The following is a 23,950-nucleotide window of genomic DNA, read 5'->3' as shown; positions in this document are numbered from 1 at the left end:
AAAAAACATGTTCAAAGTGTTTAATTCTGCATTTGTTCACTCGGCCTCTTCAGGTTCTCCACACTGCCTTCGTGACAGACTAGAGATGAAGCAAGCTCCAAGTGACAGCTGGACATGGAGCTGAAAACTTATACCATATGGGGAAGACATACTGTATCTGTCATATCTGAACCAAGCCTGTATGAAACTGTTATTGACTGAAATAGCAAATACTGTAGGAATTTGACAATAAAACCCAGTCTTCAGAGTCACCGAAGTCAAGTTTTAAATCCAAGTGTGACGCCAACTTTGATTACTCAGGCTGTTTAAGTGAGACTAATGCTTTGTTTATTCAATTCAGGAAACTGATTAGCCACTAAATCTGAAATTTTCAAACTTGCTTTACAAAATTAATAAGATGAGACGCAACGAGTCAATTGATTTTCATGGGGCCAACTAGGTCACTGCTTTAGTAAAAGTAATAGGATTCATCTAGGAAAGATAATGGGGGGAAAAGAGCATAAATAACTCACATTTATCATTTACTCATAATGGCCACTGGATTTAACCACACTTTTGATAGGAAAAAACTGCTGCAACTTCAGTCCACTAATCCAAAGACTTTATCATACATCCTATATATCCTATGATCCTTTGTTTTGACTAATAGAGGAATCCTGGACCTTTGCTCGCCTGTCTATCAGCAGCAAAAGGCCTGGTAAAAGGTCACACAGATATTGCCTTGCACTTTCTGACCCATACTGAGTAACACTGTATGTGTGCGTGCGCTCGTGTGCGTATGTGCCTACACGTTTGCATCAAAAAGAAAAATAAGAGAAAGAAGCATCAAAGGCTATCTTCATAGTGTCACTGCAGGCATCCTAATTCTATTCCAGATCAATTTAAACAGCGAAAAGTTGAAGCCATGTTTTGCCAATACCAATTTAGAACACACATCCTGAGATTCCCGCCTACTGTACAAGGAACTCATACTGATGCTCAGATTGGAATTTACCTGCATTTATGAGACAACAAGCAAGCCAGTAGTCATGTTTGAATGAGCAGCTTTAGCATGAAAGACAACAAGACACGACATCAGAAACTAAGGCCCGCTAGTCAACAATTCGTCAGATTACTGGCAGTAATTTCCTTCAAGTGACAATTCGGCTCATTCCACACCTACTGTGAAAATATACAACATGTTTGATAATGCTGGGCATATACCAGACAAGGTCAGGAGCACAGGAGGGAAATTAAAACGAGATAATCCAATACTTTCATATCAAAGGGGCAACAACACTTTGTAGAGACACAGACAACTTGAGGAGTCTGAAAGCTCATCTGGCTATCCTGTCGTCTGGTTGGCGCTTAACCTAAAGCAAACAGCAACGTGACACATAGTGCAACTGAAATGAATCCCATTTGTCCGTATAAACAAGAAAACATGTCTTCCTAATGTTACTCTGCTTACATGTGTCATTTCTAGCCACTGTGAGTTCATGTTGGTATCAAACATGACACAGCCTACATGCTGGAACGAATGTTAAAACTCATTTAAAAAAATGTTATTTTAGTACGCCTGTAGCGTAAATGAAATCAGAAAGGGTATTTGTTTGCAAAAGTGTGATTAAGAGTTAAAATAAGAGCCGCCAAAGGAAAAAGCAAGTGTGTGTGTGTGTGTGTGTGTGTGTGTGTGTGTGTGTGTGTGTGTGTGTGTGTGTGTGTGTGTGTGTGTGTGTGTGTTGACTGAAGTCCAGAGTGGAGAATTGATCTCTCTGAGGCTCAGAAGCAGCTAGTCTGTGAATACCAATCAGAGGTAATTAACAGCAGCTAATGGACTCTGTTTTTCACTCTCTCTGTTCTCGTCTCTCTTCCGTCTCTATTTATCCCTTCCAGTGTTTCTCTCTCTCCTTCTTATTAAGTAGCAATAATGAATACAGGGATGAAATCACTCTTTTCTTTCCTTCTTTATTTACTGTTCTAAGCTATAGGCTTCCAGAAAGACATTTTAAACTTCCATATCTAAAGCAAAGTAATGAAATGACCCTCTCCTATTGGCTGGTCTTTGGCGCCAGAGGATGTCGTACCATGATGTACTTTATGGGTGCGTTCCAAAACGTGAGTCAGGTGGGTGTAGTTTTCTACTCCATTTTAAATTCAGCATTGAATTGACATTTCTATGCAGCGAGTGAACAAAACACCACATGTAACACCACCATTGTAAACAATATTTTCTAATATACACATATTTCACATGGCTTGTCCTCATTGAATCCAAATGGAAAAAAGGTTCTGTAGTGTCTCTGCCAACTTGCCATCAAGATTTAAGTTTACCACAGCATCTCCACCACCTGGTGCTGTTTTATTATCAGCTGAGATTCAACATCATCCCTGCTGCCTCGTACACCGCCTGAACTCCATTTAAGCCTGTTTCCATGCCCTTGCCGCTACATAACAAGCAGCGCGCCTGCACGGCCAAATGGAACACCGCATTTCAAGACCAAATACATCATAACTGGAAGACAATGTTGTCTCACTCCAAAGACCCAGACAAAAGCAGATAAATGCAGCCTTCTTTTGCAAAAGGTACACTATTTGTAGCTCTGTATCCTCTTTATCAAAATCCATTGTTCTCAAGTCACTTTTTATTGGCACATTCAGGCAACAGAGAATTGCTCATTCACAATTTTGATTCACAATTTATTTATCAAGCACAAATGCCCAACATTTGCTTATTGTAGCTTCTCAAATGTGAGGATTGATTATCTTTGGATTTTCAACTGTTTGTCAAACGAAACAAGCAATTTAAATATGTCAACTTAGGCTCAAAAATGGAAATAACAGCACAACATTAAGGGATATTATTTCAACCTTAAATGTCAAGTTGTTTTTCTTAATATCTATATATTTATTTATAATGTAATGGTTGGGGAAACACTGGTGCGTCTGAGTGGAAATATCAGCTCTGTTATAGGTGATTTAAAGGGTCAATTCCTGCTGTAAACATTATTTTTAATAATGCACCAGGTTAGAGGGTTCCTTGTACAATTTACAGCATTAGTTCTCTGAGAATCTCTTTCATATCCAAGCAAAATTGGTATTGTTACTAAAATATCCCTAACCGAATCAATATTGAATCGAATCAGAAATCAAATCAGGACCTTGTGAATCGGAATCGGATCGAGAAATCAGTGGCGAAACCCAGCTCTACTGTTATTACAGACATGTCTGAGCTAACCTCAGCCCCTCGACTCGCAAAGGTCTAGCGGTTATGGGAAATGGTGTTCTTTAAAGGAAGCTAAAAAACACAAATGTTTAATAAACAACATTAGATTGTTTTTTGTTTTATTTTAAACTGCCATCCTAATTTAGACACATGAAGCGAGCCTCATGACATACTGTTGAGAAAGGTTATGTTCCGAGGCTGGATCTTTAACATTGTTATGAATGTAAGTGGGATTTTGAATGAGGTTTTCTTAACTCTGGAACAGAACCTGGACGTTCCTGTTTCACTTGGGCTCTTGGTTTTATTTACCAGCTGTTAGAATTCCCGTCAAGGTCAGCTTTACTTTGGTGTTTAGTGCTAATTAGCAAATGTAAGCATGCTAACACTCTAAACTAAGATGGTAAACACGGTAAACATTATAGCTAACACCAGCATGTTAGCATTTTCATTATGAGCATGTTGCATGTTGATGTTAGCATTTAGTTGAAAGCACCGCTGTGCCTAAATACAGCCTCACAGCGCCGCTAGCATGGCTGTACATTTTTAGTCTTGTTACTTAAAATCCAGCATATTCCTGTTGACTGCTTCCATTTATCACACAATTTTCTTTGTTTCTTAAAATAAAGTTGTGAATACTTTGAACAGCACTTTCAGTCTCAACACAATCTGCAACTTTTCACCTTTGTGCAATAAGTGCACTGTTCGTCACGCCCTCCTCCCCCTCAGTGGCTCAAAGTTCAACCCACGCACCTGTCACTCATTCTGTCATCTAGCCTGAGGCTGAAGTAACTGCATCTATAAAGCTTCTTCTTCTTCTACAGGTGTTCTTCTTTGAATATATATATATATATATATATATATATATATATATATATATATATATATATAGCCAAGTCTTAACACAGTTTGTTTCCAATTTGACACAAAGTTGTGGGAGCTTAATACCAAAGATGCAGACAAAATAAACAATGAGTGCTTAATACCAGAGAAAATTAAACAGTCTCAGAGAGATTACCACATAGATAACCTCTACTGGTTAAGTTACACAGAGCTTATGTTTCACCAGTCTGTTTGTTAGTAGAATCTTGAAGTATCTGGATGAAATTTAGTGGACAAAGAGCTATAGTGCTCTATACAAGTTGTTTATATTTTGGTAGTGATGTTGATCCCTAACCTCCACCTTACAACACTGAATACCATGTTGAAGCTGCACAATGTTTTCAGAGGTTTGCTGAGGTCTTTGATGCACCAACAGCTTATCGATGTGTACTTCATAGACTGATATAACACTGGAATCATGTCACTGTCAGAGATTTATAGAGGATGAGGCAGAGTGAGACATTTCAAGTGAAGAGCAGAAAGAAAATAAATGACAAATGTCACAGGGAAAAGATGGAGAGGCTGATTGGCATAGAGCTGGAGACGGGTGAGAGACAGCAGGGGGCAAGAGGACAAAGAGTATAGATGACGTGTCAGGTGGAAAGTGAGCGACACCGAGGCTGATATAAGGATGAGGGGTGGAAGGAGTGCATTCTGTACTTGCAAGCTCATTAAACAACGCCATAACTGATGAGTGAAGAAAGAAAGCGATGGAGAGATGAGGGGAGAGGAGAAAGAATCGTCAAGGGCAGAAACAACTTGATGAAAGTGTCCTAATCGCTGCTTGCCGGCCAGAGGAAGATCAATCACCAACGACATGGAAAGACGGATGTAAAGAAAAATCCTCCCGATGATCCTTTTGGTTCCTAAGTTAGCTCTTCTGGGGCTTTTTACATTACTGTGTGTTTCTCTCAATCACTTATCTGCAGTCCGATATTTGGGATATCTGGGATATTTCCGGCTTTAGGTAAAACTGTTACGTTGGTGCAGGGACCTTGGAAAAATCTGTGTTTAAGTCAACGTAGATTATCTGGCTCAAACAATGACTTCCGATGAGGTCAGACAACACGTCGTACAAACTTATTATTATTTTCTAACCCGGCCCCTACACTAGCTTATAGTGTTCACCATTACCCTGTTATTTGTTACTTGTGGCCACAGCGGCCACTGTTCAGAAAAACTTACATAGTCTATTTAAGTCCACTGTACACTGGTTTTAAAGGAATGTTGCCAAATATTTTGTCCATCAAAACAGTAAATGAGCTTGTGTTGTGCATAATTGATTATACAGGCTACTCAAAATGTACATTCTCTCATTCACTTTGTGATAAAGAGCAGTGTTTGTACTGAAAATGACTGCTTAATCACAAAATGCTAATTTGTTTTGCATCCCTCAACTTGCTCCACACACAGGATTATAAATCAGGCCTAGACATACGAGCGTCGCTCCAACATCTGATAAATGCTGTGTACCGCAGGATGTCCGAATTTAGCTCTAGGAGCCAGTGATCATTTAGCGATAAGATAATCTCATTGCAAATCTGTGCATGCCCTCCTTTGTAACCTGATAAGGAACTATATAATTAACTTGATACTCTCTAAGCAGTTACACAACAAAAGCACAATAGAGTAATGAGGAGAGTTTTACCTCCAGGATTCTTTTTCCCAGGGCTTTAATGAATTTACATTTCTATCAGACTTAATTGCTTTTTTTTTATTGTGCTACTGATATTGCAACAGCAGATTCTGATGAGCCCGTCCTTACTAGCTTATTGTACTTCTGCAAATAATGTTGAGAGGCGCACCACCCAGGCCTTTGTCATCAAATTCTCTATGTGGGAAGTACAGTTGTGCATGCGAGTCTGCCCCCGGTGTGGTGTGAATAGGGCTGTCTCATACTTGTGATAGACTAAACTGCAGAATTCCCTGTTGTTTGTTTGGGGAGCGTCTGAGTGAGTGAACAAAGACCTGACAATCAACACCACCCTGTCCTGGTCTGAGATATGTTCACCCTGATCAGGAAAACAAACTGTATGACGAAAACCTTTTTCAATATTAAAATGCAGTGTGAGTGGTGTTTGAAGCAGCTTCTTTTTTTTTTTTTTTTTTTTACAAATTTTCTCTGTCTTTCCGTTCCACATCTCCAGCTAACAGGGAACAGAGTCTATCATTTCTGAGAGCAGCTTGTTGGATGTGGCAGGGCGGCAGAGCTAATTTATGGGTCAATATAAACTTCCATCACCACAGACTGAAGCCGAAAGCTGTGCTGGCCTGCGGCAGAGATGAGGAATAGAGCAGAACCTCTAAATCGTAGACACAGAACATATAGGACAGGGAAAAAAGGCTCATGCAGGGTGTCACTGTAGAAGATTATACAGAGGTTCCAAATACACAAACACGCACTTAATTACATATGTTCACATTTACGGTCTTGGCGGGTTTTTCCTGGAAAGAGAATTTAAAGGCCTTTTACCAAAACCTGACCATGCCGGCAATAATGAAACTGTCTTTAAGAGCACTGCGTTAAATGCATCACTATCAACAGTAATTACAACAGAGGAATCACTCCAAGGTGGCGCTGGGTGAAAAGACAATGTAACAACACAATAGTTTATTAGTGCCGGCCATTAAAACCATAATTCACTTTACTTCAAACACTGATATAAATTTGTCAGATCTGAACCACAGACAGAATACAGAACAACCCCTGCAGGAGGAAAGGGCCGATGATGGAGGGGAGAGTCCGATGGTGATATGGATCAACTAGTTTCTCTGTTAACTGCTGATTTTCACCTGAATGCGTCGGTGGATGTCTCTGGAAACAGCAGATGTTGAAAATGGAATATGACATTAAGCTGTCCTTGTAAATGTCTCATTGTTGTCTTTTTCATTAAAATTTGTAAAAGCACCCAACTGCTTCTTTTGGAGGCTTTGATTTGAGTGAAATGATGAGTATTCAATCACATTTTGTGTGTTTTAAGCACTCTATCTGTATTTATCATTTGGTGACCTTCTAATAGGCCTTTTTTCACAGAAGACATTATGACATGTCATAGCAGGAAAAAGCACAGGTATAATTAATAACCTTAATTAAGGCTGCATTCCAGTTAGGTGATCCAGTTCCAGCGTCCTAGTATTGTGCATGCTGGTTCATTGGCATGGCTTAATGAATCACCTACATGCAACAGAGCCATCATTAACGGTATTAATTACACCTCTGCTTTCCCTACTATGACAAGTTAAAATCTCTTGAATGTCTATTGCAGCCCCTATTTTATGTAAATTAAAACATGTTTTAATACCAAATCACTTTTTCCCCCATTATAGAGGTTTAAGATTCACTGAGTAGGCAGACGGAGCATCATACATCTGCTTAAAATTTATTTCTATTTTAAAAATAAATCAAGGTTCAATTGGTCACTGTTGAGGTATGACCTTTGCCTCACTTCGAGCCGGGGAAAACTCCTGTCTCATAAATGAATGTAATGTGTGAAGGCAGCTACTGCACACTGAAGCTAGTTTCAGTAGGTTCTCACAGGTAAAAAGAAACAAAAGGTGTTGAATGGGATTTGGATCTGCATCATGTGCCTTGTTGATGGTTTAGATTGTAGATTACTTCACACATTAGCCCTGTCTATATGACTGTATGTGATTGGTCAGGGGTTTGACCAGGAGACCAAAACAGGGGCTTTCAAAGTCTGACACTGTGGGCCCATCCTCAGACAAAACTGAGACAGCTGTGCTGCACTTTTTTAGCCTATATTTACATTTTGGCAAACTGGCATAATTAAAACTATGCCGAATTAGCTATTAGCAGTTCCTATTTGCAATGTACCCATGGATGTACTGTACATACAACTATTACTGGATTACTTTGATACTGAAGAAAACTTCTGGAGTTAAAAGAAGCTTCTTTTTTTTCTGGACGTTTATCCACGGATGGACATTTGGACATTCCATCCTTGGAAAGTGTAAGTCAGACTGAATCTAAAATATGCCTATTATGTCTCTGGGTTCAGATTTGACTGAGTTATGACTCTGAGAAGAGCTAGCTTAAGTACTAATTGCCTCTATGAGTTGTGTGTCAAAGCCACTGCTGCTGCAAGTGCTGACTATTGGGAAGCAGGCCAAATCAGCAGGTAAAACTACAATAACTAAACTCTTGATGTTTTCAGAGCACCCGCATGCATAGGTGTAGTGCTGCCGGAGCACACTGGAACGACGCTCCGGCACTTTTTTCCTCCAAGTGGGAAAATGGAATATTCGCAGTTTGCATAATCCGGTTGAAATTCATATACAATTTTTAAGCACTTGAAGATTCAGTCATCACTAAAGCGTATATAATGCAAGAGAGCCAATAAAAACAAATGGAATAGTCAAAGTTGTCATATTGACATTTAAGGTGTGTGATTTACAATGTCAACTCATGCATTGAGTAACATGCAAGAAAACATTCCACCTTAAAAGTTGCCGGTAGCTGCCGGTAGCCTTTGAGTGGCACAGTGAATTACATTTTTTTCTCTCCTGTCTATAGCTAGCTAACGTAGCGCTACACCTCTGCCAGCATGCACCTGTCCCTTTCACCTCAAGCAGTATCTTTGCCTCATGTCTCTCCCTCCACGTCCCCCCTTCAACTCTCAACACCTCACCGTTTGAAAACCTCTGGCCTAAAATATCAAGTTTTATAATGGACTATGTTGGTCTTTTGATGAACAGATTCTGCTCACATCTTTCTTTGATTAGCACTAGATAGAGTAAGGCAGTTTCTTTCTTAATTCTCAATTTTGAGCCATCTTTGATGCTCTGTCTGGACCTCTGCTAGTGTCAATAAAGAAATGCAATAAAGCTTCACTGAGTACACTCCAATTTGTAAGCAGCAATGTGTTTGAATCTGTCTTTGTCAGTTTGTTGTTTACACTATTAGCCTCCTTGAGTCATTACATATTATATATATATACACACACACACACACACATTTGAGTAAGTGTGCAATGTTTGGTAAACATTTTCAATCACATATAGACTAAGATCAATTAAATTACTCCTCTGTTGAATCTTCTAGTTTTACTGCTCATAAATCGCATTTCCATGACAGCTCCATTATAAAACTTGTATCACGGGCGATACTGAGATGGGGTGAAGGGGCTAACAGCAACATATACGGCAATGTTCAATAATTCTGGCACCGAACTACCTCATTTCGATTCTAGCTGGCAAGGACAATAATTTTTCACAGGGAAGATGCGGTGAAATTCCTCCCTGTGTTTTGACACCGCACAGCTCCTCGCTGTGGTATCTCGAGGTTTATCTCATTTACCACAGAGGCCTAACAAGGGGAATTGATGATGTAAACACAGAAGTGGCGCTGCGTAAACTGATTTAGAGCCTGCGTCAGTACCCACAGAGAGACAGTGAACACAGAAAGAGATTTTAAATTTCAAATTCTCTTTAGTCTTCCACTACTGCAAACATAAACAGGACTGATTTAGTTCACTAAGAACCATGTCTTCAACCTTTCCCATCTGAAGGAAAAGTGAGATAAGGACTCAACTCATCAGCCAACACATACACATGCAATATAGTACGAAGACGTTCATCAAAAGTGTGAGGATGAGAAATGCTGATTTGCAACAAGGAAAGATGTAAAACATAAAACAAAATAAGAAAAACCTGCAAAAACTTTTTCTGTCTGTACTTTCAGCTGTCCAACTAAGGAGAAATTGAAAAAAATATACTAAAAATTATTTATTTAACAGACATATATTTTTAATTAGTTCCTCATTTAAAAGCTGTAACAGTGTCCCAGTGGTTCCTTCCCACGACTGAGTAGGTGTAATGAGTCCTGCTGCCTTTAAGAGCTTGTAACAATGAAAGAACTAGTAATTAGTCTGAGTTTCACTGCAAAGTCTTAGTGTCCCATGTGGGCCACTAAAGCTCTCCAACGAGTTTATGGATTTTATTGTTTGTAAGGGTGTAAAAACCGCTTTCTGTAGTTTTATTGTAAGAATACACTGAATATTTTGGTGTGAAAAGCGAGAAATTGAGCTTTGAATGCAAACTATTAACATTCAGTGACTTGGGTCTAAAAGTAGAATCAGTACTGGCCTAAACCCAAGTGGGATAATGACGATGATGAGGCCACAGTAGTATGTAATGCATGGGGTGGGAGGTGTGGGGTTCTTATAGTCTCAAACTGCATTTAAATATATTTGCAATTTGTCATTGTTTGCAGAACTGTGCTGTATTAAAGAAAACACTGCTCAGGAAAGGTCTGCCGTCTCACTGTTTTGGTTATTTCTCTATTTTGGAAAAGAAAGAAAGCAAGAAAGAAAGATTAGTGAAGGAAAAAAAGGCAAGCAAACCAAAATCCACCAGAGAGAGTTTATTGAGTAGCTGATCAATGAGTGCAGCCTCAGCCAGAAGAGAAGTCAAAGTAAAAAAATTACGACTGAAAAGAAAGCAGAGACACAAACACTTCTGACCACTGATTATAGCCTTGGATAGAGGCAGAAAGCAAAATGAAGAAAATGTGATGTAGTGACCAATGTGTGTACACATGTGCAGCGAGAGATGTGGACAAAATGCTAATACTAAGTTAGAACTGGAAATGCACATCCTTAGAGGAAAAGACAGAAACAGAGAAAGCAAACAAGAAACTAAGAGCAGGAAAGATATAAACAAACACAAACAATCGGCAACAGAATACAAGCCATGGAGAGCAAGACAGAAAGCAATACAGACATGTACTGACCTGTGTGTGTGGCATTTGACAGACAGATATACAGACAGGAAACTGACCTGTGAGCACGGCCTTGGCGGAGGGTTCAGCCAGGTCCAGGGCAGACTTGCCATCGGTGTTGCGGATGTTGGGGTCGGCTCCATGCTGCAGTAACACTGTACAACAACAGGGCAGACACAGACAGTAGCTGAGCTCCTGGACTGACATGCAAACTCCCCGACACACACCTCCTCCTAGTCCTCCTCCTCCTCCTCCTGCTGCTGCTGAACCACATCCTGCTCCATAAACTGCTCTTCCAGGACCTCCTCCTTTTTCTCCCACTTGCTCCTCTGCAATCCCTCCTGTTCCTCCTCCTCTGGATGTGTATCCTGGCTCCCCTGGCAGCCCTTCTGCACGTCCTGCTTCACATTTCTCTCCTCCTCCTCCTCCAGCTGCTCCTCCTCTGTTGCTATCGCTGCTCCCTCGGCTGCCCCTGGCTGCCCCTGCCCTACGAGCCATGCTGCTGATGTAAACAGACATGCCACAACAAGAGCAGCGAAAGCTACGCTACACCACACCGCCAGAGAAAGACCGGACCTTACAAAGCGGCTACGTGACCAGCTACAAAACACATCACACTTCCATGGAGGAGGGGAGGAAGGCTTTGGTTAAGGTGAGAAAATAAATAAAAATGAGCAAGGAAGGGAGAGATGAGTGGCTACAGCTATTCGAGGTAGTAGCAGCAGCGACGAGGCGGGCAGGCAGTGCGAGTGGAGAGACTCTCGCCTCTCCGACTGACTGAGCGATGCAGCGGAGAGCAAGATGAGAGAGGAGAGGGGAGGAGAGGAGGGGGAAGGATGGGATGGGAGGAGAGGGGGGCTAAGAGTCAGAGAGGATGGGAGAGGTAGAGGACAAAAAGTGGGGAGGGAGAGCAAAACAAAAGTGTTGGTTTGTGTGATAGAGAGGGAGAGAGAGCAGGGAGTCGTAAAAACAGAGGAAAGGGGAGGAGAGAAGAAAAAGAAATTTGAGGAGAGGAGAAGGAAGAAGAGAGGAGAAAAGAAACATGAGGAGTGGAGAGGAAAGAAGGGAGGAGAAGGAAGAGGAGAGGAGAAGAAATGAGAGGAGAAGGAAAAGGAAAAAAGAAATTAAAGGAGAGGAGGGGAGGAGAGGGGAGAGGAGAGGAGAGGAAAGGAGGGAAGAGAAGAGGGCAGAGTCATGCGACTACCGAACAGGTATGAGCTGAATAACAAACTCTGCCTGGGCTTTTTGTAAATACGCTCTTTTGAGGGGGCTAATGTCAATACTCTCACTGCCTTCCTCTCTATCTCGCTTTCCACTATTGTGATTGCTGAGCAGTTCCTGGTGCACATGCCCTTTGACTTGTGTACACTTCAAACTAACTCTGCTCAAACCCAGCAGAGGAGGGGAGAAGACTTGTGTGTAATGCTGTGTCTATGTAAGTGCACGTGTACGCGCATGTGTGTGCCAGTCTGCCCCAGCACTGACGCAGACCTTAGTCACCCACTCACCCCTCAACAAAAATATGATTTAGCTCTGCACCAATCCCACACACACATGAGCGAGCACACTCTCGCACACGCACACGCACACACACACACACACACACACACACACACACACTGATTCCGATACCCAACGGTGAGAGAATAAAGATATGTCCATAGTGAGGCAGAGAGAGACAGTCTGATGCACAGCCACACCGCAACAAACTCACACATATACAGGTTAGAATAGTTCACAAATCTGCCAATCCAGTCTGTAACACTGTATCCGATTCATTTGCAATTGTCAACTTCTAATTTTGTGTTTTCAGTTTTGTCTTTAATGGGCATGGCTCGCCTGTAATACCTGCAAAAGCCCTCTCTGAACAACCTAAATCCCTTTTTCGGACAGGATTAGTTTTTAGGACACTGTCAGATTTGCAACGATTATCTTATGACTATCTGCAATGTCTATGTCCAATCAGTAAGTAACTGTACATAATTGTGATAAACTCAGAGATATCCAGATTTTCTCAGCCTGTCTCGTTTGAGGTGTGGTGTTCAAAAGGGAAAAACTGAATTTGGAAACATTTGGAAATGAAACTGGTCCTATCACGGGGACAAAGTGCTGCTGAAGGATAAAAGCAGCAGACAACAACAGTCAGGTGCAATGTCCTGCAGTCTGAACACTTCCTGCAGCTGCTTCACAGTAAAAGCATTTCTGTGAGAAGAAGTGAGTATGGCTTTTACTTGGTCTAAATTTACATTTAGACATTTTTTGTGGCCTTTTGACAGTTTTACACAAGTGAACATTTAGGCAAAGAGCTGCAGGCACTTATATGGGCAAAAGTCAAACCTCCTCCCTACATGATAAACTCCTGCTCCTGTGCTGTCACGGTTAGTAAAAAATGAACGGTAAAAACTGAGAAAGCAAAGCTGCAGAGCATTTGCCTTTTCTCAATTTAAAACAAATCAAACAAGCAAGTTCACTTGAAACCCCTGGACAAGGCATCACACAATTCAATTCCACCAAATAATAAACAATGGACCCTTAATAACATATATACAAACAAATTCAAAAAGCAAGGGTTTGAGGGCATGAGGAGGAATTAATAGTCTATTTATATAGCACTTATCAGCAATTAAAAAGTGCTTTACAAAAAACAAACATTGACATCTGCAGAAGAAGCAAAACATAGCAATGCCCAGACTGTCACCATCTCATCAACCTTACTGACATCTGGAGAAATTCAAAAACAAATGTTAGTCAGGAAAGGGTGGGGTCTCAGTGGCCTATGATCGTATCAATAACCAGTAAAATAACACTGAGGAGAAGTGAGGACACTGTGTACTGAACTGCCATTTATAGAGGTGGCCGTTTTTTACCCTCAGAGCAAATCGTAGGATTTCCAAGATCTCCTTATTCCAAGTTGGTTGATGAAGTTTTTATTGCCAGACCTTGAGCTTGAAGAGATGCAGGTCTGGTACTGAGAGATTAATTTCTTACTCAAGTTGTCTTAACACCAGAGAAGAGGACAGAGCGTCCATCATGCTGAGCTGAAGTTACAGTCAAATCAGAGTTGATTTGACTGCCAAATCTCTAACCTGGCAGCATGACAGGCTACCAAAACTCTGTCCAATAAACAAGCCACTAGAGGTCATGTGATTTTTGTTTACATTCCTTGGTTTGCTTGTAAGCATGCAGTTACGACGGCAAACCAAAAGCCAGCTTTCCTTCTCTGGTTAACACCAGACAAAACAAACCTTTAACCTTTCATGCTGTTTGGACAACAAAAAAAACACTTTGTGGAGGGGTTTAACCTCACCAAAAATGCTCAGGAACTGGACTTGTCAGGCAATTGCCATGTTGAGTCCTTAATTATAAACAGTAATTTTAATTCAAACAGTAATATTTCTTTGCATTGCAAAGAAGTCATGTTTAGTCAACATTATAGTGGACCATTTTCCACAGCATACCATAAGTTTTCAGACCTTTCCTACATGTGTTGGTTTCAGATCATTTCAGACACACAAAACTGAGATACACAATATATCAAGTTTGTGTCAATGTTTTGTCAGTTTTCTTGCTGTCCTATGTATGGTAACACTGGAAAACATCCCCCTGTTGCTGCAGTCAAGGACGCATACGTCCAGGACTTGAGAATAATGATCCTTTGTGTCAGAGGGGGAGTGAAATGTGTTACTTGAGAGTGGGTGCAGTGAAGGTGCCAGCTTTTCAAATTATGTCAGAAATTGGTAATGTGGAACCGGTAGCGAATAATGTCTTTAACATCCTCTTGCTTTACAAAAATGTGTCACGGCTGTATTTTCAGAAGGTGGAAGCGCTCCGACATGACGGCACTCAGTCATGCTTACAGCTGGGCTAATCAGAGCAGTGTGTGACAACAAGTTGAGTTGTCTGTGTCCTTCAATGACGTGAGCTCTCCAGTGTCGCCATAATACTGTTGTAGAGTGTGGCCTCAGAACAGTTAGTGGAGTGTTTGGATGAGAGGTGGCAGCAACCACAACATCCTCTGCATGACCTGCTCCCTCCAAAGCCTGGTGATTGTACCCTCTTGCTTTTCCCCCCAAACTCTCTTAACTGCACCAATTTGTTGTAAATTGTTCGTTTCAAGCTGATGAATGCCTCCTCTACACGAGGGGGTGTACTTTGTGAGGTCTGATCATAAGGATAATCAACACCCCTAAATTGCCTGTGGGCAGGTTTCATTCATGAAAATGAGTAAGAGGAAGAGCTTAGTCCCGCTGTCGGAAATCAGCTGACGAAAATATGACAAATTTAGCAGTGTCTGTAGTTGCATTACACCAGAAACAATTAGAAAATATTCATACAGCTGTCATTAAATAAGTGATGTTAAAAACACATCTTGCTATAGCAAAGCGGTTCATGACTAAGATGGGAGACAAGTCAAGGTGATGAGACAGTCACGGAGATGAAATAATACAGTAGGTGATGTTACACTGTCAGCTGTTATAACGGAGGACGATCGTGGACAGTGACCTACATAAAGACCGTGATGCAGCTGTGAGATCTGTGATCCTGAATGAATTTATGAACCTATAAATGGAGCTGGTCATACAGTAACACAGAGTGTCGTCATATATACTGAATTACGTCCTTTTTTGTATTCTGGTTTGTCTAAGTTCAAGTAAAGTTGTCTAAGTCTTATTTCTAAGGCGTTCTTTTCAACTGCTTGTAATGTTAAGCACTGCTCAGACTGAAAATCAACAGCAAGCATAAATTAAGTCAAAGTCAGACAGCCGAGATAAGTTCTTTTACTTCAATTTCAGTGTCATTCATAATTATTGATAAATCAATAACTGGTCTCAGTCCTCCTGACAACAGGGTGCAGTTTGTGCACAGTGATCATCAGAGCTCCACAAAGCCCTGTTCTGCTATGCAGTCATTCGGGGCCCAGACATTCTGCAGCAACTATTACATAGATATGTAACTTTTCCTCCTTGTTGCTCTCGGCACTCCAGACTGATGCTGGCAGCAAGGTGGCGCCGACTATCATTGCAGTCATCCGCCATTACCACTCACAGTGAGCAATGCTTTTCCATTAAGATCATAAAGATTATCCAACAACTTACTGCTCAGACGGTTTTCATGCTGTGGCATATCTTGTCTACTTCAGATTTTCCTCAGGGATCAGTAATACGGCCTCTCTATTTTTCAATTCACCTTTAAATATCAACCGCTGCCGCTGATGACGTCCCTTCTGAACTGAGCCTGTGGTGGTGCTTCACTTTTTAAAATGAAGATTTCGTTGGTGGGAGCTCATATATTGCAAGACAAAGAAATCAATGCTCTTTTGTCCCCTGTGTGGACTTAAGAATAAGCAGTAACACAGTAATTACAATTTACAGGTTATTTGCTGCTATATGCCTAATGGAAAATAATAGCGTACAGTCAGTGGGTGGTTTATTATAGTTTCCAAAATTACTGTGTGATTATACAGAACTCCAGGTTGTGACTTTGGAGGGGCTGGGGAGGAGATATTATATACAAACACTAGACTTCGAAACCAACAGAGAATTTAATATCTTAAAAATTTGCCGCCGCATCACCACCGGAGATGATGAAACATTTTAAACAATGCCATATAAGAACCACTGACTTTTATTTATCGCAAACACGCTGACGCCCACTGTGTAATCAGACATCCTGCAAATCAGTTAATACATACTATACACACTCATGTTAATATTTGCAGTGTTTGTGTGCTTACCTATACAGACGTCTATCTTGCCCTTGATGGCAGCTTCATGGAGTGGCGTGTAGTTCCAGTTGTCTCGGGCATTCGGGTCGGCCCCCTGACACAGCAACAAGGACACCACCTGGAAACAACAGGCAGAACATCTGCATTTACTCTTTATTTGGCAAAAAAGGTCAAACCCCATGTGTTTTTTTCCCCATGGGGTTTTTTCCACTAATCAAGCCGGAGATAGTTAACACTATCTTAGCAATGACAACCTAGTTAGGCTTGTTAACCCATATGATAGACTGAAGAATACCTTTATTATTTTGTTCATTTAACAGAATCTTCCCAATGCATCAGTGTCTGATGCTGCTTTGTCAAAAGCATCCATACATATATTTTGCCTACATACAGTAGAACACATTCCAAAAGCAAAATTTCTGATCAAAAGTATTCTATCGAGACTAAGAATTAGAACAAGCATTCGATGCCAACTTTTGATCCTTACTACGGACACATTTCCGTCTGTACTCAAAAAGTATTGAGGTTCAATGCCTTCACAATGCCTGTACCGATATACCACACCAATGTGCCTGTCAATGTCACTCTCCATCTTACCCGCACTGGTGAAATAGATGCCCAGTTACTCCTTTACTTCAGGCAGCAACTCGTTCCCAACTTGAAGAGTTTACAGTAATCCTCCATCCTCGAGAGTCAGACCCCTACACCTAACCTTGCACTGCCACCCACCACACTTTTGGTTAAAGTGTGCAAATCACACTTGAACCAAAAAACATAAAAGCAAGGCCACAAGCAATGACCACTTTCAGAGACTCAACTGTGTAGGGCTGAGTGACTCGTTTCACTTTGGGCAGTGTTTCCTCTCATCACAATGCTAATCATACAGCAGCATTAGCACGGCACTTTTCTGACAAGGTTGCAAAGTGCTCTCAGAGAAAGCTCTAAAAGCCTCTAACACATTCTAGACTGTAAACATTAGATTGAACACTGTGGTTAATGCTCAGGAGGGACAAAAAGCATTAGCACATCTGTCACAGATATTCCAAAACATCATCCTGCATAGGCATGACCAGAATAATAAAGGAGCAATGAGAGTGAATGTTCAGGCTTCCTCAATGTGATCTTTAAGGCTGACTGTGCACGTTATAGTTTACAGGCAAACAGAGCTGATTTGCATGTTTGGACAGAATTATCTTTTGCTCTCATAACAACACTGGTTACAGTTTACTCCTACATCAATTCTGGATTTTACCACCACACCAATTCTTGTGCACAAAACTGCCTCCCCAACTTTTTTTTAATCACCAGCAATCATTTACACTTTACTAAAGTACTAACTGTTCCGGAGTGATATTTTGTTTCAAACAGGATATTGGATGAGTAGCACACATTTGTCACCTTTGTGTCACCCTAATGGGTACTCACACTCCCTTCCATTGCCCTCACGTGGATTTGTGTTTTTTCAGCATGCTTGCTTGCCCAGAACAACAGGTATCATACAACTGCGCATAGTTATGGTGTAGGCAAGTCCCAAAGTGAGGTAAAGAATGCTTTCTGAATTACCTTTACTTCAGAAAAAGTACTAATACCACACTGTGAAAATACTCCACTACAAGTAAAAGTCCTGCATTCAAAACCCTACTTAAGTAAAAGTATATAAGTATTATCAGTAGAATTTACTTAAAGTAAAAGTAAAAGTAAAAAGTAAAAGTATTCTGCAGAAAGATGGTCCCTGTCAGTGTTTTACTGTTATATATGATGTTTCTGGATTAATATTACTGCTGCATTATTGAGTATGTTGCATTTTACTGCTGTAGATGTTTACAGCTGAGCTAATTTTAACTACTTTATATACTGTTGGGTAGTTTAATCTACAGCAATGCATCATATTCTATAGGCTCATCATATGTTTGTAGCTGTCCTGTGAGAACCACATGTCTCTAAAAAGTCCCCTTTTCATGAGCTCAGAAAAACAGCCCTGTTTTCAGCTTTGTGACAATGCATTTTCCAACTAATACATTAAAATCCAGCCTTAAAATAGTTTATTTTGTTTAAGACGTAGGAGAATTTGGAAGATATGTGGTTTTCACTGGACAGGAAGGGTATGAAAATTGTAACTGAATCTGAAAAGTAACCTGTAACTAAAGCTGTCAGACAAATGTAGTTGAGTAGAAGTAGAAAGCTGCATAAAATGCAAATAATTAAGTAAAGTACAAGTACCTTGAATTTGTACTTATATGCAGTACTTGAGTAAATGTACTTGTTACATTACACCACTGTGAATTACTCTACAGCGGAGGCAAAACAATGGCAAAATAAACCACCCCCCAGCACAAATATGACAAAAATCAACATACTAGTACATCAAAATGTTGCTGTGCGAAGTCTCACCTCGGAGTGACCAAATGAGCAGGCGTTGTGAAGCGGGATCAGACCCCCATCATCCCGTGCGTGCACATTAGCACCTGTCTGAAGCAGGTGGTCCACCACATCTTTCCGCCCAAAACCTGAGATGAGATCAGGGAGATCCAAGAGTTGAAAGTGGAGAGAGAAGGGGAAGGTGGGGAAAAGGACAGAGAGAAGTAGGAACAAGGAGATCTGCGTTACATCAACTGTGATGTCCAATAGAAACTCTCGTACATCATTTTCTGTGCAGGATTAAATCAAATCCAAAACTTTGACAGAAGATTTTAGAGGTTTCCAGATATTCTGAAGCTCTGAATCGGTAACTTATGTTGATATAACTGCCTGATTCATTTTATGTCCTGTTTTACTTCTGCTGTATCTGTTTTCAGTTTGATTCCTATTTCATGTTAATAATTAATACTTAACTTTAAATCGTCTTTTGTTTTGTAAGGCACTTAGCGGCTGTTCGGGAAAGCGAAGCTTGTTATGTCCGCACTGCAAACGTGCCATGGGACTCGAGAAAATCTCTTTTTATTCAGGCTGCTAAGGATTAGAAAGGCCTGAGATGTAAATCAGCTATGCGTGTCTTTCTTTTGTTTTAATCTTTTTTTATCTGCACCGATGAAAGAATTAAAAATAAGTCAAGTCTGGAACTGAAGACCTGAATTGAAGATGAGCACTTTTCATAACTGTGGACAAGTACACATGCTTGCACAGCGATGGTGGTTGTAGACAACGTGTTAATGAAGTAGTCACTAAAAGGAGAAGGGACAGACAGCAAACTGTCAATACATGCCATGTGTCAACACAAATGTAGATCTTACTGAATACACGGGTATATCGTCTGTTTTTGGACATAATCTGAACATTACTCATGCATTTAGCAAAATGCCTGAGGGGTTGCCGGATACCTTATTTTAAAGATAATATCATAGACTTATTTTGAATATTTTGTTACTATAGGTCCACTTTTTTTAATCCTAGTGATATTCTGTTGTATATAGGGATTTGTAAGTGCTCTGTTGTGTCTTTCTGTTGCCCTTGCATCCATCTCTTAACTCATAAAGCAACTGTCCAGTTACTGTGCAGCTGCAATTTCTTACTCTTTTTTGGTATGTTTCCATCCATAATTTTAAGATAATTTCCAAACTTTCAACAAATGAAAATCTGAATCATCTTTCCATCTACTAGTGAATACATGGAGTGAATATTCTAAAAAAGGAACAAAATTATAGAGTTACAACAGCGCCAGTAACTCAAATTGGGGAATTGCTCTGCACATTGTGCAGTGTACTTGCCTGTCCTTTTGAACTTTATTATTTAGGATTTCTGGTGTGACTGAGGTCTGTAACATTGGATGGCAGCAAAAAGATGCTTCTTCTACACTGATGGCAATTAGAAAACTAGAAGAAGCAAAAGCAGCAGGTCTAACTATAAGATCTAAACAAATGACTGTACAATATCCTCAAAGCTGTCCAAAGCCACTCTGTATTGTTATCTTGTTATTAACATGATTTCATTATACTGGCACTCTGCTGTAATAAGACTTCAAACTTAGACAACTGAGAGAGAGATAGAGAATTGCTTTTCACAAAAGAAATAAACATTAGATTTTTGCTTGAAATCCTATAAGTTACCCTATCAAATGTTTTTGAGAATAAACTGAAAAGGGTGTTTTTCTTTGTTGGTGCATTTCAAATCTTTTCTGTTGATATCGCCTGACAATATCATCCTGAAAACTGTTGTTGTGGTAAAACATACAGCTAACAGCTCTGCTTAAAGCCAGTTAATTAGCTACTTTCTGGTCACTCCCACCGCCTAAACCCCGTTCCCCAGCTGGACTAACAGTCTGCAAAGTGATTTTCGTTATGGTTACCTGCAGCAAAATGCAGAGGTGTCGATTTACGTCCTGCCATGTCTTTGGCGTTCACATTCACCGCATCCACGAGTTTCTTTACCCTCGAAACATCCCCGTTTCGACAGGCTTCAAACAGCTCCCTGAAAGCCCCGTTTGCACCACCACCGCTGCTACTGCTGCTACTGCTGCAGCTGCTGCCCGGGTTACCGCTGCCCGAGTCGGGCGTAGAGCCGGGGCTGGTCCCGCTACCCTCGGTGGTGGTCGGGGAGCTAGCGCTGCTGCTAGTGCTGCTGTTGCTGCTGCTGGCGGTGAGGGCCAGAGCTGGGGAGGTGGTGGTGGGAGAGGCGGGGGTTACCTCACCGTCAGCCGCGTTCTCCATCGCGCCTCTGTGGGGAAGCGGGGTGGCATCGTCGGTGGATGCCGGCGGAGAGCCAGGCGGCGTGACGGGGAGAGAGGAGCCGCGGGGCGGGGAGGACAGCAGGGAGTTTGGCTGCTGCTGCTGCTGAGAAGTGCGACGAGACGTCGCCATTTTCACAACACAACAGTCCCCACTAGCAACAAAAACACGGCTGACAATTTCCTGCCCAGGAAAGTCAAACTTCCGCTCGGGTTTACTGGGATTACATTTGATGGACTGGACTCAAAAAATGTGTAATAAAGCTTTACTAGGATATCAAGACAGCTTAATTAGTAACAAAATCTGTATGCAGGATTGCAAACTGAATAGCCTACCATGTCAAATTCCAGTTTACACAAATGTATATTTTGCCTATCTAAGGCTTTTTTTGGTCTCTGAAATGTTTACATTACATTTTTTTGTGGGGGGATTAAAAAGAACACAATGAAAATATTAGGTAGGGTAGACCTACCTTTTTTCATGAAACATGTTTACCGGTATTTATTTATTGTATACATCTTAATTTTTTTATTTTATGTCAGCTGGCACTTACACGTTTTCTTTGTCTGATGATGCTGTCTAGTGTGCGGTTTTTGTTACAACACTAATTACTAACCATTTTGTTTAGGACACATAATCGGCAGACACAATAGGCTAATTGACTTTGTTGAGTGAATATCACTTATTTTACAGCCTTTGCGCACATACAGATCAACAACTTTACGAAATATACAAGAAATGTCTAATATGGACGAAGGACTGAGAAAGAGAATGACACTCATTTAATATGTGAGGGGTTATTTTGTGTTTTAGCCCAATGTGATATAGTTGAGGAGTGGAGGGATGTCAGCTGTCCTGGCTGAATGCAATGTTGCCATCTAGTGGAGACCATTGGTAATAACATCAGCACACTGCACCAGTCCCACTGCTAATCCAATCAACTCTTATGGCCATTTTAGTACAGATTTATACGTTTATGTTTGTTTTATTAGTTGACAGGTGACTCAGCCTGTTACACTCTGCCATGTCTGTCTTTATTGTTCCACCTCAGTGCCACTACTCAAGCTTGCCCAAATTAAGCTACACGTACTTTCAGAAATCTAATTATATATCACAGACTACTGTATATGTCAACATACAAGCTGTGGTGGGAAAGGTCCTGTTTTACTCTGGACAGAACACCAGTTTATCACAGAAGAGACAAACACATTCAAAGTCACTGGCATATTATTGAATTTGTAGTTTTACTGACTGGAGCTGCATGGTTTTATTTTTCTGCAGAAAGAAACCTGAGCACATGATGAAAACTCATAAGGCATAAGGCTGTGATTTGAGCCAAGGACTAAAGCAACACTGCGACTAATGACTGAGATACTGAGCCACACATAATAACTTTATACAGAGTTTTGAGAAACTTTCTTTCATGTCAGTCAGTTTACTAACATAATATTACATTAACTGGCCACCAGGTAGCAGACATCCTGCAAGAAAAGAGTTAACAGCCTTGCAAGGTTTTAGGCTACAACACAAACGGTGGCATCTCTCTCATCACGCTCCTAAAATTATTTCTGGATTTTAACATCTTTTCTCACGTGAAAAAGTATTAATTGAACACTACATATAGACCGATATGGGTCATGTACATAATCAAGATCCTCGTGTTTGAGTCAAGGGCAAGTTCAGCATCCTAAATCATTAGTATTGTGTGCATTTATTTTTTTCATGAACTTGATTCAACTCTGAAACATATAAGCCCAAGTGTCTATGAAAAAAGTAAACAGACTGTTCTGTCCTCCTTTTTGAGTTACAATAAACTAATTAGGTAAATCAGTCCCTTCTCCTTTCAGTGACTACTTCATTAACACGTCATCTATAACCACCATTGCTGTGCAAGCATGTCAGCGCCGTGCTTACACTAACAACAATTTCTCAAGTTAAAAATATAGGAACATTTTATACTTACTCTACACTCAAACTGATCACATGCATGGTGTACACAATTTATGCTCATAATGAAAACCCAGGACCTGGAGAATGAGAACTATGAGGAATCTATTACACTGTGGTATGTGTGGTTTGTAAGTGACAGCCAGTTCGTTTATTTCCATGAATCATATCAACCAATTATAGCACCTTGTAAATGCATCATGCAATGACTTGTTGCGTGATCTACAAAATGAATGTCATGACGAATTAAACTGTAGATGTAGATTATATGTAAAGGATGCAGCATCATCGTGACATTCAGAGATAAAACCTGGAGCAAAGACAGCTGTGACCCAGGCATGATTTGCCATTTCTTTAATCAGTTTTGAACTTGTAGGCTTTTATTTACATATACACAGTATGACAAGTTTAAAAAACAGTTGCTGCTTTGCCCTTTTCCTTTATTTATAGGTAAAACATGATACAAAAGAGTAAGCCCAATAACCAGTTAAGATGCAATTAAAGAATATAGACAATATCCAGTTTTCCAAAACAATACCTTTAAAAGCAAACACATTGGCCAAGAGTACTATTTTTCAGATACTTTATTTAAAAAGAAGGTTAAAGGTAAAGAAAAGGTTAAGCTTTGTGGAAGAACAAAAGAGCTTTAAGAGAGCTTTTCAAGTTCCAAGTGTGGGCTGGAAGGTGTGTTTAAAAAGAAGCCAAAAAGGTGTAACTGATTAGTCATCACCAAGCCCATAAGCTACCACAGACACATTATGATCATCTGAGGCTTTGGCGCACTGATAATGTCA

General features: G+C 40.5%; 1 protein-coding gene across 2 annotated transcripts in view; it reads right to left on the bottom strand.

Moving 5' to 3' along the window:
- Nucleotides 1–21,422, bottom strand: part of LOC122865387 (poly [ADP-ribose] polymerase tankyrase-1-like) — an 87,211-nt gene extending 65,789 nt beyond the window's left edge. Inside the window, exons 1-4 of one of the 2 annotated variants that reach the window (XM_044173751.1) lie at nucleotides 20,831–21,421; nucleotides 18,940–19,055; nucleotides 16,558–16,666; nucleotides 10,883–10,978 (exon numbers count right to left, since the gene is read on the bottom strand). In XM_044173751.1, coding sequence (XP_044029686.1) covers nucleotides 10,883–10,978; nucleotides 16,558–16,666; nucleotides 18,940–19,055; nucleotides 20,831–21,341 — 832 coding nt within the window. In that variant the 5' untranslated portion in view covers nucleotides 21,342–21,421. Of the gene's footprint in view, nucleotides 1–10,882; nucleotides 10,979–16,557; nucleotides 16,667–18,939; nucleotides 19,056–20,830 lie in introns of both variants that reach the window. The other variant, XM_044173752.1, reaches the window with a different exon arrangement.
- Between the last annotated feature and the right edge of the window lie 2,528 nt (nucleotides 21,423–23,950).

The sequence above is a fragment of the Siniperca chuatsi genome, linkage group LG18 (genome assembly GCF_020085105.1).
Source record: "Siniperca chuatsi isolate FFG_IHB_CAS linkage group LG18, ASM2008510v1, whole genome shotgun sequence".
Classification (NCBI taxonomy): Eukaryota; Metazoa; Chordata; class Actinopteri; order Centrarchiformes; family Sinipercidae; genus Siniperca; species Siniperca chuatsi.
This window is presented reverse-complemented; position numbering and strand designations above follow the sequence as displayed.